The 21,227-nt window shown below is 35.8% G+C and overlaps 1 protein-coding gene across 2 annotated transcripts in view; it reads right to left on the reverse strand.

The window, feature by feature from the left end:
- The window catches only part of FBXW7 (F-box and WD repeat domain containing 7), a 224,627-nt gene that overhangs the window by 85,637 nt on the left and 117,763 nt on the right, over window positions 1–21,227 (reverse strand). Inside the window, exons 2-3 of one of the 2 annotated variants that reach the window (XM_077770910.1) lie at window positions 6,853–6,902; window positions 5,643–6,221 (exon numbers count right to left, since the gene is read on the reverse strand). In XM_077770910.1, coding sequence (XP_077627036.1) covers window positions 5,643–6,152 — 510 coding nt within the window. In that variant the 5' untranslated portion in view covers window positions 6,153–6,221; window positions 6,853–6,902. The remainder of the gene's footprint in view (window positions 1–5,642; window positions 6,222–6,852; window positions 6,903–21,227) is intronic. The other variant, XM_077770909.1, reaches the window with a different exon arrangement.

Here is a 21,227-nt window from a genome sequence, read left to right on the forward strand (position 1 = left end):
ACACAGAGAGACACACACATGCACAAGCGGGGAAGGAGCAGAAAGAAAGGGAGAGAGAGAATCCCAAGCACGCTCTGCAACGTCAGCACAGAGCCCGACACAGGGCCCAAACCCACAAACCATGAGATCATGACCTGAGGCATGAGTCCAACACTTAACTGACTGAGCCACCCAGGCATCCTAAATCCATGTGTTTAATATTGGGTTAAACTGGGCAGAGTGAATATTTCTATGGTATCCTCCTTCACAAAGGTGGGAAGCATGGCTCTATTCATTGGGCTATGTTTACTAGTGGATGTTATTCAAGATGACTGCCTTACATAGCTCTCTTTGGTCTCTGGACGTATTTACACCTAACAGAATTTGAATATAAGTTCTTTATCTTAGCAAGAACAAGACAAGGCTAGGGACTTCCTAAAGCAGCCATCACTCTCTAGAACTCTACATTCAACAGAAGAGAATTTAGAGCCTGTTAAATTTCAGATGTTACCCAGGAGCTCTGGTTCAAAGGAATGGTTGGAGGATGGTAGACTAGAAACTAGATTAGACTGTTTCTAGTCTAATCCCCTAATTGGCTAGTGATCCTTGTGCCGAATCTCTCTATTGTTTAGAACCTAGAAACAAGAAAAATCCTCAGACTTTTGTCAATTTTAATAGACATGTATTTCTTATTTGAGTCAAAAAGGATAAAAAAGCTGCTTAGCTACTAGGAGAAATCTAACAGGATGGAAAACATGGCTAATTCGAGTTTAAGGAATGAAATTATGTGACAACAGATGGAAGACAACAAGACAGACATGGAATAAGTAGAAACTGGTGCTCAAACATGGTTTTCTTCATGAAAACATTAGGAGAATACAAAAGACTTAGCCTAATGGTAACCTCATTTGCTTTTCGTTTTAGTGGAAAATGAGTTGCTACTCTGCATTAAACATGTAAAAGGAGTCTTATGTATGGGCTGGGCATCTCTTAAAAAACAAGGGTTCCCCCCCACACAAGCAGAGGAGGGGCAAAAGAAGAAGGAAAAAGAGAATCTAAAGCAGACTCCACGCCCAGCACAAGCTCAACGTGGGGCTCCATCTCACAACCATGAGTTCATGACCTGAGGCAAAACCAAGTGTCACTTAATGGACTGAGCCAACCAGGCATGCCAAGACTTTTTTTTTTTTTTTTTAAATATAAGGTTATACAGAGGGAGTTAAAACTGAAAAGATGAGCATTCCTATCTGAGGAAGCAAGTTGAGTTTAGAATTTATGGGCAGACTAGTCAAATTTACAGAAATAGCCAGCATAAAACCCTTGGTTAATAACATGTTTGGTGCACTATGGAAAATTGATACTTGTTTTCCAATCTCAAATTTCACTACAATTTCTTCTTGTTACGTTTTTAGCTTTGAATCTTTATATCTTCAATAATTTTTGTTAAATAACACACAGAAAACCACCTAACTGAGCCCTCATGATTTCAAATGTGACATTGTATTAGAAAGCTATCATACTCCAGAGTCTAGAACCTAAATAGACTTGTAATTCTGCTGAAAATCTAGTAAAATTTTCCAAATTCTACCATAAGGGGCAGCATTGCATATGGCAGATCTGGATTAAAATCTCTGGTCACTTACAGTGTCATTTTTGGGTGAATCATTTGGTCTCTCTGCAACTTCTACTTACTAGTCTATCATGAGAACTTGCAAACAGTATATGGGCTTAATAAATACCAATTCTTGACTACCACTACCCTTGACTTTTAACATGAAGATGGTCTGAAATTTCTAATGCACATTATTACATAGGTTCCCATATGAACAAATCTTTGGTGACTAGGGGGAAAAAAGATTGTCCTAAGGGTTTTAATAGTTTCAATACATTCTTGAAGAAAAGACCAAGGCAAGGAAGGACCAAAAATGGATTTTCTTATAATATATTTGCATATATAGCATGTTCAGGAATGATGAATAAATAAGTATAGTTGGCCCCAGGGTATATTTAAGAAATTGCCAAAAAAAAAAAAAAAGAACTTGAAAGATATGTTGGATAAAACTATAGAAGGCAAATCCCATATTAACATTAAAAACGGGGATTTTAAAAAGATTCTTAGAGGGAGGGAGGCAAACCATGAGAGATTCTTGAATGCTGAGAACAAACTGAGGGCTGATGGGGGTGGTGGAGAGGAGAAGGGGAGTGATGGGCATGGGGGAGGGCACTTGTGGGGATGAGCACTGGGTGTTATATGGAAACCAACTTGACAATAAACTATTTAAGAAAAAAAAAGATTCTTATACCACTACTCTTCTTAAAAGTCACAGTTTAAGAAGACTTAAAAGAAACTGTGGGCAAGGGTAATGTCTGTAGAAGTGTTTTATGTTTATAATGATCAAAATTTAAAGCTGCTCCAAAATAAAAATACACTAAAACCTTGGTTTGGGAGCATAATTCATTCCAGAAACATGTTGTAATCAAAGCACTTGTATATCAAAGTGAGTTGTGATCATGTGACATTTGGCATCACATACTACTCGTATTGCAAGACATTGCTCGTTTATTAAGTTAAAGTGTTTTCTAAATGTTTGCTCATCTTGCGGAACACTCGTAGAAGTTATTCACAATCCACAGTTTTACTGTATTTGAAATAATGAGAGCATTTCCTTATTTACTATATTAAAAAGATTTATATACATATGTGACTGACCTTTTCTTTTTAAGCAATGAATTAATAGGCGACATCTGTAAAATGTTGGTGAAAAAAATAAAGCACTCTGGGAATGATTCTAAAGAAGAGTTTCAAGAGAGAAAAAGGAAAATGGGCCAAATAAAGCCTGAAATACTACGTTGTAGAAGGGCATCATTGCCTTGGCAGTGAAATAGTTTATATTCTTCTTGCCATGTCTGTAAAGTAAAATGACCTCAAAATAAACAACGTATCAAAAGTGTATACACAACATACATATACATATACACACACATAGATACTCACTCACATATACACATCTATCCCTGCTGTTGCTAGTGCTCACTCCACTCCTGTGGCCTTGTGTGGATGCACAATATCTTGCATTCATGACCCAGACACTAGAAAAATCTGCCTTAAAATTGTTACTTTTATTTTTAAACGGGTAACTATATAACTATATAAGACAACACCTAAAAGTTCTGTTTACAGTTTCATCTTGAAGGGGGGAAAAAAAAAGATAAAGCGTCTGTCAAACCTGTGTACTAGTAGTTTTTCTTCAGAACAATCTAATGACTTTTCCTTTTGGAAAAATATGTTTTGTGTAGCTGGCTTTCTTGTTTTTAATTTAAAACATAGCAGAACTCACTGATAGCTTTGCATTGTTCAACAAGACTTAGTTTTGATTAAACTTCTTTCTTAATCACGATAATGCAATGAAACACTAAACCCCAATCTTCCACTTGAATTCTCAGGAAAAAGAGAGATAGAACACCCTCCTCCCCTTATGTAGTAACCTTGCGGGACAGAGATCAAAAGATCTGGGGGACAGAAGCTGGGTGGACTGTATTATAAAAGGTCTTAGCCTCACCAACAAAGCCGGCTATCGCTATTAGGGGCAGAGATTCAAAGCACTTCTTCAACACCTTGAGAAAGAGATGGCAGAATGGATATAAACCACTACTGAAGCCAGCTCCTTCTCAGATCAAACCAACTAAATAAAATCTAAACTTGCAGACAGGCTAGGTAAATTTGGGATAAACATGTTTTATAAAGACTTTAAAGTTTCACAACCTTAAGCAAAAATGATAGGGCAATTCAAGCATTAAACCTAGTGTCTGATATACTTTATTCCAGGTCAAGTTACATTATTGAGATGATGTTACATCTGTTTGTATATTTTTTATGGGCTAAATCAATGATTCACTAAGAAATTAAAAAATAAGCAAATAAGAGTAAGAGGATAACTATGGACATTATTCATTTTAATGTCTATAAAGTAAGCTATTATTTGAATGAAATGTTCTATACCAAAAAACTGTTTACCTTATAAGTCTACTCTACATAGATATTCATGATTTTTATCTAATTTTCAAACGATAAATAAAGAACCAAACGGCATGCAAACATAAAGATTTATGGGCATAGAACCCTTGGGGGGAGGGGAGGGGAGGACAAAAGTTGTGCTATATACCTCATTCATTCTGACTATAATTTTTTTAACTTTCTCTCCTCTTTAAATAGACCATAGATAGCAACAGTGCCTAAAATATTGATTAAATTCTAACTCTAGAGAAAAGTACCTGATGTCTTATTGAATCTCCTGAAATTTCAAAAGCACCAAAATACAGAGAAAATAAAATTCAATGAGGAGGAGAAGTCAGCACCTATTTGACTTAGGAGTTAGTTAACAACAAAGGTATGTAAAGAAAACTCCTATTTACAACTTTGATTATCATTTTCTAGGGTTAGTGTGTACATATGTTCACATTCTTTACAACTTAAAAATGTTTTGATTATAGACTATTTTAAACATACTTTAAAAATGACACAGAACAATACCCATGAACCATGTCCACCCCAATCTCTGTTACCTGGCTTCAACAATCACAACTCATGTCCAATCTATACCCTCTCCTTTTCTCTCCTTCAGTATTATTTTGAAGCAAAACCCAGGCACTACATCATCTCATTTTGATTATATTCGATTAGGGCGTGGGGCAGGGGGAGAGTAGGATGGGAGAGACTACAACAGAATTGGGGAATGAGAGAAATAATGCTGCTTCTTTTCCTCTACAATCCCCACCCCTTGTCATAACCACAATTTTAAGGAGTATCCAGGAATATATTGAGGAAAGAAGCCCACATGCCATCCCAAAGAACAAGCATTGGCAATTCCAAATTTCCTGCAGCTGCCCAATCACTTCCTCCTTCCATCTCGAACAGACTTCAATGTTTCAGGACCTCCTTGTCTATCTAGTAGCAAAGATGATAGATAGTATGACTGACTATATACTTTAGTCCTTAATTTCTGGCATAGCCACAAAGGACTGTATCCAATGGAATTGTTTTTCTTAGCACTAGATTAATCAACAAGTCACAGAGTTGGTAAGATTTCTCCGGTTTAGACAGGAGTCTGTCTACCCTTTGAAACAAGACTATGGCTAACTCCATGGGGTACCACTAACTGGATGAGATAAGAAAGCACATGCAACAGAGCTGTCTTCTAGGAATGGGAAGGAAAACAAAAACTGCTAATAAAGCAAGTAGTGGCAAAAACTCGACAATAACTTGCGCCCTGGAGTAACACCTGTGAATACACAGCCCACCCCAGCAGCTGCATTTTGTAAATAAAAAAAAGTTCTTTATGACTTGATTTACACAAATCATGTTGCACTACAATACTCTCTGCTGCACACAAACCACTAACTCCCACTTTAGGGATAAAATTTATAGTAAAATTTGTTATTGATGATTGTTCATAGTAATAAGATCAATTACCTTCCCTCTGTAATAAGACTGTCCCATATCGGTATTTCTGTTTCTAATACCTTATGGAAAACAAAAATTAGTTCATTTTATTATTACACATCTGACGATGAATTTTGTAATGACAAAGACTGTGAGGACAGTTTCATTACGATGAATATGGATAAGTAAACGTCTCAGGGAACAGCGGACCAGATATACTCACTTTTGTTGTCTTTGTATAGAATGGGGAGGAGAGTTGGTGAATAGGCAGGTCCACGATACTAGTGGAGTTTGTGACACTGTTACTATGTGTATGTTCATCTTCCCTGCTACTGTCATCAGACTGATCAAAATCATCACTCTCCTGGTCCATTTCCTCTTCCTCCTCATCCTCCTCATCTTGTTCACCAGCATGTTCTTCGTCTTCTTCTTGTTCTTCCTGATTTCCTGAGGAGTCCTCATCTACCGAAATGAATCGATTATTGTTTTCTTCCAACTGTCCTTGCTGGGAGTTGCTTTGGTCTCCAAGTCTAGGTTCTGCTCGGATGACGTCACCATTCCTTGCAGTGTGCTCCTCCTCTTGTTGTCGGAGCTGCTGCTGCTGCTGCTGCTGCTGCTCCTCCACCACGCGGTTCATCTGCTCCTCATCTGCCTGGCTTGAGGAAGGGTTACCTCTCAGAGAGCCTCCAGTTCGTCGTCTTTTGCTGCCCACAGAGAGCAGTTCCTGATTCATTTCCAAAAGCCAGCTTGCTACTTCTTGGACCTTGGCTAGACTATCAGAAGATGCAAAGGATTTCACATTCTGTAGGGAAAGATTGGGGGGGGGAGAAAAAGGTTTGTATAGACTATATCATCTTCCGCTTTTATGTTCTAGGTCTATATTCCAAATTTCATTAAAGATTATAAAGTATTTGACGCTATTGAGACATTAAGATGTTCTTTAGGAATCAATAAAGTTTAAAATGTAGAAATTTATGACACTTTATTAAGACAAACACAAAAATCACATAGTAAACAGCTTTAATCTTTAAAAAACCAATTTTAGAATGAAGCTTTATAATTTAGTTGCTTTGACCAACAAAACATAATTTAACCAATAAAATGATTTTCAATTTTAGTTCAGCTCATAAATGATATCTTTTGTAAAGCTTCCAGAAAATGTTATGAAGTATATCATAAAAAAATTACTCAATGCTCAGTTAAGTTCAGGAAAAGCTGAGGTAAACCAAGATAAAAAGGCCTTCTTACTTTAGGAATTTCCCAAACTTCTCTGATCAATGAACCTTGCCTTAAGACACAGTTTTCTGATGACACGAAGTCTAATTCATTATGATTTTCGTTTTTCACAATGAATATAAACTGAATGGACAGCAAATAAACAAAAAATTTATTTTTATTTTTTTAAAAAAGGAAAAAAGTTTGTAAGTTCATACCCTCTGACCCAGTAACTCCACTTCTGGCAATCTATCCTAAGGAAGTAATCCTAAAACAGAAAAAAAAATTATGCAAAGGAGGCTCACTGCAGCTTTATCCACAAAAGCAAAAAATAAAAATAAATGTAAGTAAAAATAATCAAAACCCAAATGTTCAAGAAAAGAAATCCATGAGATGGGATATATAGTGCAATCCCTAAACTCAATGTTCATTTTTTAAAAATTTGTGAGGACATGGATGTTTATATTAATGCTAAGGGAAATTATATGATCACAACATGATTTTTAAACTTCATAAAGACAGTATTTCAAAATAAAAACTGCTTTTGGGTGGTGGTATTATAAGCATCTAAAATTTATTTTTTAACTGCATTTCTCAAATGTTAAATATCAGACACATTTGCTTTTGTTTTATAGATGCTGAAATTTGATCTGATATAGAATCTTTTCATAATGGTCATTCTTAAATTTCACCCTTTGCAGATATCTATATGGACATGTTTGAAGTTATATAAAATAATGCCAATACACTGCCCAAGTTCACATAAAACTCCTTTTAAAAATATCTTTGTAGGCTTATAGATAAAAGAAATACAACATCCATCTTCTATAATGCCTAAGAATAACTACATAATATCACAATGGTCTTTATTAAAACAGCCTTATCGGGGCGCCTGGGTGGCTTAGTCGGTTAAGCGTCCGACTTTCGCTTAGGTCATGATCTCGCGGTTCATGGGTTCGAGCCCCGCGTCGGGCTCTGTGCTGACTGCCAGCTCAGAGCCTGGAGCCTGCTTCAGTCTGTGACTCCCTCTCTCTCTGACCCTCCCCTGCTCACGCTCTCTCTCTCTCTCTCCTAGAAATAAATAAAACATTAAAAAAAAAAAATTAAAACAGCCTTATCTATTTTTCCAACCCTTGCCACTAGATGGTGATCCTCCAAGGTGCATCAGTTCTCACTGCAAGTTTTGAAATGAGGTCTGAAAATCTGAAAGATGGTTTTAAAATACCAATATTTCATTTTATTTTCTATAATCTACACTTTCTAAGAAATAAGCTGTAGTGTGGGGGGAAAATTCTTTAATTCTAATTACAACTAGAAGTGTAAGTGTAGAAAGAGAAGAGTTCCAACGGTTGAGCTATGAGGCACTCCAACATTCAAAGAGAAGAGTAACCAACAAAGGTAACTAATAAGGAGGACTGGGAATGCGTGGTATCTTCAAAGCATTCAAGTAAAGAAAGCATACCCAGAGGACAAAGTTTAAACCTCAACTGGTGACAACAGATCAAGTAGGATGAACAGAAAGAACTGACCCCCGGATTCAGTAACATGGAAGTCACTAGTAATAGGAGTTTTGTTAGTAGAAATCTGATTAAACTGATGTTCTTCTTACGTAATTAAAAGGGGATGATGAGAAAGAATTCAAAAATGGAAGACTAATTTTAGTTAAAAAAATGGAAACTTCATGTATGGTAAAAGACAGAAAAGAAGTGTGGCATTACAGTACTTTAAATTTATTTCTGTTTACCATATTTTTCAATGTGGAAATAGCTGGAAATAGTGGTTTTTTATAGAGGTAGGAGCCTTTGGAAATTTCCTACTCATTACTTCTACTGTTTTCCTTTTTCCTTCTAAAGTAGGAAGCAATGTCGTTACTGTCATCATCATCATCAGAGTGATCTTGGGAGAATAGTGTTAGAAATTTGAAGAAAGAGGTATAAAATAGTCCTCTAGGGAGAGAAGAAGGAAACTTTCCTAGGTGCATGAGATTTTGAAGATCAAATATAATCAATAAACCATGATGTAATACATATTAAATACAGCTTTAAAAAGTCAAGTGATTCTTATTTACAACTCAGATAAGCACAATAGCCAAATTTCTATTTGAGGTAGAAAGTAGGTCTTTGGAAAAGCAGATTAAACATATCTGTTGTTTTCTACCAAAAAAAATTTTTAAATAAAAAACTACAGAAAATAAAGGTCATCAAAATCTTATTGGCTAGTATATTTAGAAGACAAACTATGAAAACACTAGAGAAAGGAAGATTAAAAATAACACGCTGAAAAACACTGACCTACACAAATGAATATATATAGTATCCCAATGTACATAAAGGTAAATCTACTATTCATAGGTTTCCTTCAAACAATCAAAATCTTGCTTTAGTAACTGTATCTAAAGTCAACTCTCCTAACATTAACAAAACATTTTTCAGTTGGATGTTTATGCACAGAACAGCATGATACCAGGATCAATGCCTTGGGATAAGGCAGAACCTAACCAACTGCCCTTCGTGTGTCCAACCTAACAGGCATATTTTTAAGAGATTGAAACAGGTTAAATGCCATATTAAAAGCAACTCATAAAGTTCAAAGGTGAAAGAACAAAGGTCATAAAACTAATCATAAAGAATATGCGAAAAGTAGGGAGGAGACTACTGGTCAGCAGTCAGCCTATCAACAAATAGAAAGTTTATGACTGGCATTTCTAAAATAGTACTAGTATTGGTCATTGGTGAACACTTCTGTTACCAATTATGAATAATTAAAATTCAAATCACTACTATTCTGTAACTTTAGTGTTATATTGGGAGGAACAGAGAACAAAGTGTCTTACTTTAAGCCAATAAAGTTAATTGACTCATATTTACAACCACAGCATAGAGATAGCTTTCAAAATAATACAGATTCTTACAAATAGACCTGGTCAAAAATGGTAAATCCAAGTAAAAGAATCAGATTTAAAGCACAGCCAATATAAAATATACAATGACACAGCTAAAAGTCAGATGAGAGGAATCCCAGAATATTTGAAGAGGCTAAAAATATCTAACTGACAGGCTTATATAAAAATTTGTCCAAGTAATATATATATTAGACGGGATTACTCTGACCCAGTTTGAAAAGGGAAAATGGGAATGAAAATTTCATTTTCTATTGGTATTCATAAACAAAAAAACTTTTTAAAATCTACTGTTTTCAGGAAATTAGTTCATTCTAATAATAATCTATTAAATAAGCTAATGAACGAATTAAAATCATAAACATTCATCCAATAAGTAATAGGAAATCAGAATCAACTAAATACGTATGATGGGGGATCTTTTTAAAAACAGTTTATAAAGCCCAACATTAAAAAAAAAAAAAAAAGTTGATCTGAAACTTAAAAACTGCCATACAGGAAGAGCTAATAAAATATTAACAAAAAATGCACACTTTCACTTTTAAAATTCTAATTCTGTAATTAGAACCTGTAAGAAACACTAACATCAACAAACAGGATCCTGTATCCTAAAAAAGAAATCAGTGTAAAATCCAGAAATGCTTTTATTTCCTTTTACCAGTAGAAGTATATAATGTCAAGATATATCAAATACATAACTTATGTTTTTATCTATAACTAGTGAGACCAAACTTGGAAGTCAGGAAAAGAAAATCTGATGGCTAATATATTTTGACATTAAATTACCCAATTTCCTTGACAATTGGGCATGAGAAGAGTTGAAATGATTCAAAGTCAAGAAAACCATAGAAATTTTAAATTGAAAATGTTCTTCACTTCACAGACAAAGCAACTGAAGCTCTAAGGGATTTAAGTAAATTTCTCAAGATTGCTAGCTTCCAGCTAGCTTCAAGCAAAGTAGGGACCAGAAATAGACATCAACTGTGTTTTCTTTCACGTGCCTCAGTCTACATTAACTATATACGGCAAAATCCTAAGAATATTATTCTCTAACACTGATACCCAGACTTCCAAAACCAGAATCACTCCAATGCCTAAAGATTATTATTCTAAAACAAATACTTACTGAACACTCGATATGCTTCTGGCACATTTTAATTTTCTAGAGAATAATGTTTAGCAATGTTTCTTTACAAGTTAATCACTGACTTTTAACCCAACCAGAACCCATGGAAAAAAATCAGATTTTATATTATAAATAATTCTGTATGTGTGTATGTATTTAAACAAACCTAAAACAATGGCTTAGAGAGAGGGAATCATGAAATATTTCAGATACCTAAAATCTCTATAAATCACCACCCTTAATTAAACACAGTCCATTGTCATTATTCACAGTAATTGTGTTCTATATCGCTACCGCAAATATTGAGCCACTGCTCCTAGGGGAAACACAGTGTTAAGTTCCTGCAAGCCTTGGTCACATTTTGGCCAACTGATCAATATATAACCTTTTCATATGTATACTTCTAAATAAAGACATGAACTGAACACATATTGTTGATTCATTAACCTTGAACTCACAGTCAACAGCACTATAAATTCACTCCTGAACAAAGTTTAGCTTATGCTCTCCATAAGGCACATCATGACATTAGACAGAACCTCACCACTATGCCTGGAGACCATTTTAAACGGCCAAATCACCAATGAAAAGCTTTTAGTGAAAAATATTTTACTAAATAGACCATAAAAAGGACACTTGTTTACAGTATGAGAGCTGAAACAAAAAGGCAGAGAGTCACTTTGTTTGACCTCAGAAGGGAATGTGCATGCCAAGTGATTTTTTGCTACCCTGTGCATGTTCATGTCCACAAATGACTGAAAACATCATGAATATTGCTTTTTGGTGTCAAAAATAAACTGTAGTGCATAAGCAGATTTGCAAATACAGAATCTGCAAATAATGAGCATGAATAGTACCTATTTTATCTCAATCCTTTAGACAGAGCAATGCTTGCAATGCAAGATTCACACAGTATTTTGAGATACCAATGAAGAAGCCACAGCATTACCAACTGTGGCTTCTGGATATATAACAAAGGATAAATTATCAAAGAAATTGAAAGCTCTAATAGATATTCATCACTAAATTTCTCAAATAAATGAAAAGATCAGATAGCCTATATTAAATCTAGTTATACTTTATATAAAGAAAAAGAGAGAATGGCATCATCACTTTTCCCTTTGTAATTACAGTGGGCAGAATAGGGTTCTTCTGGCAGCATCTTTCACTACAGTGTGAAGTCCAGGGAATTATGAACCTAAGGATGTCTGAAGAGAGAGATGCCTCTACAGTCAGTTCCATCCTAGGATCAAGGAGAAGTAGTATAATAACTTTGCTTTTCAAAAAAATTCAGAAATAAGGTTACTGTGATAAAAGAGAATTACTCCAGGACTTTTACCCAACTCCTAAAAAACAGTGAGTAACTTTTAATCATTATACTTTGTTAATTTAGTGACATTTCAGACCTAATTTCAGTGCTATTTTTTTAAACTAGTTGCTCAGAAACTTTTTAACTAGTTTCTCATGAACCTTGCTTTTCAAAAATCTTTGATTATTTAAAAACCATTCAAACTTATTTTAGGATGATTAAAGGAATCAAAGAGGGCAAGTTCATGTGTTAAACAAGTTGAGCTCTGAAAACCTGTCTTAAGAGTGAACTAGAACTATAAGCCTCAAAAGATGTTTCCAAGGCAAACACTAACCTTCAAATTACCTTTAAATCTAACTGAGGAACACTAGTTAAAACAAGGGGTGACTTTAAGCAAACTGCCAACGCCTCCAAATGACTGTGAAATTTTTAGAATTTTTGACATTTTTAGAATTACATGGCAGGATATGATCCATTAGACTACAAAGTCATTTAAGAAGCAGCTTGAAGATGTAGCTCACAGGAAAACAAACCAAACTGTACTGATGATCAAAAAGATAACTCAAAGCTTAGAATCCCCTTCAGCAAGCAGTTTAGGATTTTCCCTGAATCCTAAAGAAGCTTCCCTAATCACCAGGAGCCCTCTTCTGGCCACACCACTTACCAACACTCCGACTTCATACTTATGAAGTCTATATATACTCCAAGTTAATATTTTACTTGTTAATTATTATAGCCAAACTGATTAACAGTTCTGGGAATACATGATACAATGCCATTTCACTCACAATGTCAATTTTTATGGTTGCCTGTCTATATAATAATCTAAACACATCATCACCACTATGAGCTTATATTGTGTTATTTCTTTTTTATTTTAGTCTACTCTTTTTAACCTTGTTCTTTCTTCACGAAGAAAATAATGTTGCTATCTCAGAGCCTTTGCACTGGCCACTCCCCCTGCCTGAATGCTCTCCCCCATATATCCATAAGGCTCTGCCCAAAACTTTCTTCGGGATCAGTTCACATATCCTCTAAGCAATGACACTTTCTCTAATAATTTTATTTAAAATAATAACTCCCGGGGCACCTGGGTGGCTCAGTTAGTTAAGCGTCCAACTTCAGCTCAGGTCACAATCTTANAATAGTGTCTGCAATATAGTAAGTGTGTATCTATCTATCCATCCATTCATGTATTATCTGTCTCTTCCCATTAGAATTTAAGCTTCCTCAGGAAAATGACTTTCCTTTTTCATCACAGTTATCTTCAGCACCTACCCAAAGTCATAAATGTTCAGCTTAGTGCTCAAAGTGTTTTTTAGTGAGTAAATCATTATTAAAGCTTTTTAAAGGCAATTATACGGATTCTTTTTCACCAAAGAACTTCAAGCCAGGTCACAAACACAATATCAATTATTTTAAACATATCTTTAAAAGGTGTACTGAATATGTTACATGTTGGTATTTTTTAAACTAACAGTATAAATCTAGCCTTAACACTTATTTATTTTATCATTTTTCTCCTTTAATCAAATTTCTTGTTATTTTATTTAATACAAGCTATAAAAAAACATATACATGACTAAAAAGATTGATACTTCAAAAGCACAATATTTGTTGGGTAATTCTAGTTCCCAACTAGAATTGGCTTATACTGTGGTTAACCAGGAAACCAAAGATGCAACTTAAGGTGAAAATCTTCCAGGGATTCCAAAATTGGCTGAACAGGTCCTTAGCAATGTAGATTAACAAAAGAAACACAAAATGAACAATATGGGGAGCACTGTGTAAGTATTCGTGTGAGCAGCAAATATTCATTAAATTTTATGGTTTGGAACAGTGATTTAAGTCCAGATGGCTCATCAATCATATATATCTACCAGAAATAACATGAAACACTATTTCTTAGTTCACATTACAATACCTATTGTATTTTTTTGGTTTTTTTAACATATATATTTTTGTTTTGGCCAAATTTAATTCCTTGTTCCCATTCAACTCTACTTCTACCTCTGCAATCTGCATTTAGTCCATTAAAACTAAATTTTAAACTGGCTGCTAAACTGGATCTTTTCATTTTCATAGCTTTGTACATTATGGAACAAGCACCCCTACTTCTTTACAATTCTCTTGTCCCTTAATTTCCTTTGGTATCATTCTTTTTTTTTTTTTTTTGGTATCACTCCTTGAGCACTGCTGTTGCTCTCTGTTGCTAGCTCCTTCCTTCTCTGAAGTTTCTTTAAAACCTAGGGTTTTAACTATCACATAGAAGCTAATGACAAGCAATTCTATTATCTCAAGTCAAACTCCTCTGTTAAGTCTATTAATTTTACCAAAATGTCTCACAACCACCCCCAAATTCATGATCATAAAATCCAAACCAGTTTGCATGCACACGCGTGCATGCGCGCGCGCGAACACACACACACACACACACACACACACACACACACAGCCCAAATTAGTTCTTAGATCCTTCTATTCTTTTCTCTGTCTCAGTGAATAGTACTATATTCTAATCAAATGCACATGTAACAAACCTGGTGGCTGCTCCTCTTCCTTCTACTATCCCTTCCCTCCACAATCTAATCCTAAGGCCATTTGGTGGAACCAGGCAAGTTAGGTATATATGTGGGAGGCAGGATGGCAGTCCAGCAGAGGGGGATCAATTTAAGAAGAGTAAGAAGGGCCTGCTTGTATGTGGGGGATGGTAAGAGAAAAGAAAGGTGAACCAGCACTGGTGTCAAAACCTGAAGTAAGGAGTGATCCAATAATGAAGAAGCCCAGCAGGTCAAAGACAGGGCAGAATGAGAACATCTGTTTGGGTGAAGGTATCAAACATGAGCAGGGTAAGAAAGGTATTCATATGGCAGTATGGTGTCAAAGCTCAAATGGGATAAAGGAGGGTGGCCACAATGGTGCTCTGCTCAGCTATCCCTTCAACAGACCCTGTTATGAAGACCACAGCTGCCTGACAGCCACCAGCTACCTCATCTTGGAATCTGCTGCAACATTCACACCTGGCCATCATGTCTCTAATTCTTCTCCTGGTAAATGAATGAGCATGGTGGGAATGCTCCAATCGCCAATTCTTTTTTTTTTTTTTTAATTTTTTTTTAATGTTTTATTTATTTCTAGGAGAGAGAGAGAGACAGCGTGAGCAGGGGAGGGTCAGAGAGAGAGGGAGTCACAGACTCTGAAACAGGCTCCAGGCTCTGAGCTGGCAGTCAGCATAGAGCCTGACACGGGGCTCGAACCCACGAACCACGAGATCATGACCCACGCCGAAGTCGGACGCTTAACCAACTAAGCCACCCAGGCGCCCCTCCAATCGCCAATTCTGATTAGGGGCTACCTATCCACCTGTCTTGATCTATTTCTCTGGGGATCTGAATTGACACAGAAGCCATCTATGTACTGGTGTGAAAAACCCTTGAGGCAAAATAAGACACTACAAAATGGTTAACTTCATTAAACAAAGGTCATTTCACTACAGAATGTTTAAAGAATTTTTTCTACTATATAAAGAAGTCAGTGGCTCAGCAGAGGAAAAATTCTCAACAGGGTATCTGAGCTGAAAGGGGTCCTTCTAAGACAATAGAAGGCTAGAATTTGTTGAATATTCTGAAGATGAAAGACTAGCTAAAACCAGCCAATGTAGCACTTACTCTTCAGTCTCAGTCAGATATGAAGACAATGCTTAGACTTCACTGGACAAGATACTTGGATTTAAAAGGAAAATGAACTTTCAGAAAACATCACGTTAAAAAAAGTGATCATGAAATGTTTCCACTGCTTCTGGGCTTAAGTAAAGAAAGATATCATCAAGTCTCAGTCTTATTGGAAATCACGTGGAGATACAGAACAAAAACCAACTGATTTTCTTCCTTTTCAACACAAATGGATCACTGGGCAGAATTCTTTTTCTGAATCTTCTGATTATGAAAATTTGCCTTGAGGAAAAGGAAGAGCTGCAGTTTTATAAAAGATGAGTTTTACTTACTGATCTGCCACAGACAAGTTCTGGGTTTCTGCGGAGAAAAGAATATCCTGCTATTCACAAGAAACCAATGAATATTATGCTTAGTTTTCAACCTCTCACATATTCAAACAATCTTTTTCCTACTCAATGAATATCAAGAGTAAGCTAAGAAACACTTTCATTTCAGCTGGATAAAAAAGTTTATACATGTTGGCTTAACTCGTGTTTGACCCTATATTGATATTTGTGAAGCATTAAAAAAAGCACTTGAGGTAAATATAACTTTTACATTAAAAAGGTAAAGAGGTAAATTCACAATAAAGAAGTAAAAATAATTTTTAGATGAAAAAAACACTTTTATGCATATATGACCCTAATAAAAGAAGGGCTTTCCTAACTCATAGGCCTACATTTGAGCCAGATCATATCACTGAATAAGGAAATGTCTTCTCCAAGTCTTTTATAAAATACTGTCTAGGCAATATTTTTATTCATATTGTTTTGGCTTATGGTTTGAGTAGCTTTACTATTCAACACTGTTGAAAATTTTTCATGCCGCGAATATTAAAATCAATTTACAACCTTTATTTAAATTAAGTCTGCTGAGCCTATATTAAGAAAAATTAAGCCCCATTTTGGTTTAAGCTAGTTATGTGAAATTTATTACATTTCTTATGAATCTGTAAAATTGATGCAAAGATAAAAGAGATTTGTCTCAAAGAAAGTAAGTTAAGCTTAATTAACAGGGGGTTGTATTTTCCCCCAAGAAAAGTTCGCTAAAATGTCACTTTTAGTTTTAAATATGAAGGGAAAACTATTCTTGCATTTGGATCTCATATAGAAATTTAAGGTAAGGCCCATTTAAATAAGGAAGAAATGACAACGTAGTAAAGTAAAAGACAAAAAACTGGAACCCCTCTACCTGGTCCACTAACTTGTATTTAGAAGAGATACACTTTGTGGGAAAAAGTAATCACACAAAAAGAGGGGACTAATGAACTTGCCAATACAAACAGATCCACAGACAACATTCTCTATTCAAAAGACTGACAATTATCAATAAATTATTTTATCTACAACTTACTGATCAAGTTGTTGGAACATGAGCTGTAGATATAATAATTCTATGTGATTCCTAAGATTAAGTGTTTCCCCAATGTAAAAAGACTGAGAAAGGCTGAAAGTGAACATCAGTAATGTGATGAATTAATTGATATTACGTTTACCTAATAAGAAGTAATGAAAGAAACATAGCATTGCTTCTTCGAAATTCTTGCCAACAATGCATAACCTGAATCCACTAATGAGGAAACACTAGACAAACCCGCTTTAAGGGTCCTTGTACAAAATGACTGCCCTATAATCTTCAAAAGTGTTAAAGGAATGAAAGTAAAGATCAAGACACTGTTCCAGATACAAGATAACTGCACACAGTCCTCATATGATTTTAAATGGAATCTTTTTATTATAGGAGATATTATTTGAACAACTAGTGAAATGCATTTGGGGTCTGAGGAAAAGAAAATCTAATATACTGATGCTAATATCCTGATTTTAATGGTCATACTGTGATTATGCTGAATTATACAGAACTTGCTGAAATTGGCAAGCACAGGTCTTGAATACAAGGACCTCCCCCTTCTGCTTATAAAAAGACAACAGTGCTAGAACATTTAGGGAACAGTTGGGAACACAGACTAATAATTTTTTTTAAATGCGGTAACTATTGGGTTGATAAAGGGATAAGCTTGACCACAGAGAATTGACATATTGTGAGTTGTCTTTTTTTTTTTAATGTATATTAGAGAAAGTAGAAGGCTAAACAAGTGAACATGTTTGATATTTCAAGTGTCTCACCTTTCAATTCCATGAAGGAAACAGGAACTACTTTTGCTTTTTTCTCTTATGTTAACTGACACCACGTATCAAATATATAATCAAATGCTAAGTTTAAAGTGCAGGGATATACCAATGATTAAACATAGACAATGTATAGGCTTTTTTCACATTTAGGAAGTGTACCGCTGTCCATATCACTTTATTACTGTCTATATAATCTGTTACTTCCTATCATTTTTAAAACCGTTAAGCAACAAATACATAAAAAAATTAACAGAATAATTTTTCCATTCCTTTTTTTTTTATTTTTTTTAATGTTTTTATTTATTTCTAGGAGAGAGAGAGAGACAGCGTGAGCAGGGGGGGTCAGAGAGAGAGGGAGTCACAGACTGAAACAGGCTCCAGGCTCTGAGCTGGCAGTCAGCACAGAGCCCGACGCGGGGCTCGAACCCACGAACCGCGAGATCATGACCCAAGCGAAAGTCGGATGCTTAACCGACTAAGCCACCCAGGCGCCCCTAAGTTTTCCATTCCTAAAGTATATTCAAAAACCTTTCTCATAGTCTAACGTAAAGCATGGGGAATACAGATGTTAAAATATGAAAAGATAAGTCCGTCTTCAATTGTTGCCAGATATTTCTATTTCATTGTCGTAGTTCAAAACTAAAGTCTACTTGTGGAAAACACATACTATCACTGAACAAACAGATCCCTCTACAGGTCTTTTAGGTAGAAAGGTGATAATATCATTTCTTGGAGCAGAAGGGTTATCAGGTGTGCATGTAAATGCTGAAATGTGTGTGATAAAAGTCAACAATCACAGAAGTCACTCTTGTACTTAGTCATTCATCATTCAAATATTGAATGAAAAAATGGGTGAGACACAAATAGTTGACTAAAGAAGATATAAAAAGATTGATAAATATATGAAAAGGTATTCTATAAAACTAGCAATCAAGGAAACGCAAATTAAAACCACAGTGCAATACAATTTCCCACCCATAAGAATTGCTAAATAAAAAGGGACCAAATACCACCACACACTGGCAAAAATAGGAAACAACTAAAACTCTCAAATAGGGCTAGTGGGATTGTACAGTGTTATCACCACTGTAGAAAACCATTTGGCATTTCTTATAAAAACACACACCCTGTGGGGCACCTGGGTGGCTCAGTCGGTTGAGCGTCCAACTTCAGCTCAGGTCATGATCTCACAGTTCATGGGTTAGAGCCCCACATTGGGCTCAGTGCTGACAGCTCAGAGCCTAGAACCTGCTTCAGACTGTCTCCCTCACTCCTTCTCTGCCCTTCCCCTACTCATGCTATGTCTCTTTCTCTTTCAAAACTAAATAAACATTACACACACACACACACACACACACACACACACACACACACACACCCTGTGAGCTACCACATATGCTCCTAGGTACTTATCCAATAGAAATGTCCACAATAGGCTGGTATAAGAATGTTTATAACAGCTTTATTCAAAAGAGTCAAAACTGAACCCAACTCAAATGTTCATCAACAGAACCATGGATAAATAAATTGTGATACATTCATATAATGGAAATAAGAGTACACAGAAATAAGAATACATTTCTGATACATGAAACAAAATGGATATCAAAAACAGTGTGTTGAGGGACCTGGGTGACTCATTCCGTTAAGTGTCTGACTTCAGCTCAGTCATGATCTCATGGTTTAAAGTTTGAGCCCCGTATCAGGCTCTGCCGCTGTCAGTTCAGAGTCTGCTTTGGATTCTCTGTCTCACTCTCTCTCTCTGCCCATTCCCTGGCTCACTCTCTCTCTCTCAAAACTAAATAAACATTAAAAAAAAGTGTATTGAATGAAAGCCAGAAAAAAAGGCAATATTATATGATTCCATTTATATGATATTTAAGAATACAAAAAGCTAATCTACAGTGATACTAATCAGAACAGTTGTTGCCTAAATCTGGACTGAATGGAATGGAGAATTAGGGAAATTCGGAGAGTGATGAAAACATTCCATTTCCTGACTGAGGTGTTGGTTACATAGGTATATGTATTGTCAAAACTCATCCATGGATTTCACTTTATATAAAAGCATCTCAATTAAAAATGAGGATATGGGGGCGCCTGGGTGGCTCGGTTGAGCATCCAACCTCAGCTCAGGTCATGATCTTGCGGATTGTGAGTTCGAGCCCCATGTTGGGCTTTCTGCTGACAGCTCAGAGCCTGGAGCCTGCTTCAGATTCTGTGTCTGCCTCTCTCTCTGCCCCTTCCCCACTCATACTGTCTCTCTCTCCTTCAAAAATAAATAAACATTTAAAAAAAATTTTTTTAATGAGGATATGTATTAATTGAGGACAATGCAAAAATTTCTTGCCTTTGGACTTTCCCATTGTGAACCTGTTAAATGCTGAAAAAGGCTTTGGACTTCTTTGCTCTGAGCCCATTAACTGGGTCTTCTCTATACTAATATCAGATACAATCACATCAGAAAGCCAGGCTAAAAGTCCTGAATACTGACTTTTCCACTTCAACAGCAAGGTAGAAGTTTTCCCAGAGTCCACACTCCTAGTACTGAGGAGTCAGCACATCCTTCACGGTGAAACATTCTATAGCAGGTAGAGAGGACTCTGAATGAATACTGAATACTAAAGAGCTAAAATAGCAACTGTACTAGAAGGAACAACAATCTGACAACACTACCCCAAAGAGCTGATGACCACAGGACCGAAGAAAACCAGAATCTGCTAAGTTTCAGAAATAACTCAGCATCTTTAAGGAAAGCACACTACCACAATGAGCAAGCACTGACTTGAATCCTTTTAGCTCTGGCCTCTACTCTGCCTCATTATAATTTTACAAGAAGGTTTTGAACTTCAGAAAAAGCGCACCACTGTAACATAGAAAATTTACGTCTATAGAAAACTAATGAGTCTGTTTTATAAATAAAGTTCCTATCTTAGCACCGTTTTAATAGCAACCAATGTGGGCCACAGAGGGAAAAAATGTCTTCTTGTTATCACTTTTCAAATTTCGGAGTCCTATTCTCATTTGCTACTGCTTGATGCCCCCTTGCCTGGGATCCTGGGAGGTTTCCATCAGTATGTTAGAATTCAGGTAACTGCTGTCTGAATTTTTTTTCCTTACTCAGGAAAAACAATTGCTTCATTTAGATGAATATTTCAGAGAATCACTATTCACAGAGAAACTCTAAGGAACAATCATTCCATCTTCCTCTTCAAATTCTTGGCAGGGAGGCTGAGTGGGCCTTGGGGGAAATACTGCCTGACTGCGATGCACACAGTGTGGTTTCAAAAGATGTGTATTTGAGTTGAAAAACAGAAATAATTATACTCTAACATGAGCTAGATATTGGTAATACAATGCTGACGAAAGACAATACCCTGAATCAAAAAAAAAAAAAAAAAAAAAAAAAGAGTA

This window comes from Crocuta crocuta, unplaced genomic scaffold (assembly GCF_008692635.1).
Source record: "Crocuta crocuta isolate KB4526 unplaced genomic scaffold, BGI_CrCroc_1.0 scaffold166, whole genome shotgun sequence".
Classification (NCBI taxonomy): domain Eukaryota; kingdom Metazoa; phylum Chordata; class Mammalia; order Carnivora; family Hyaenidae; genus Crocuta; species Crocuta crocuta.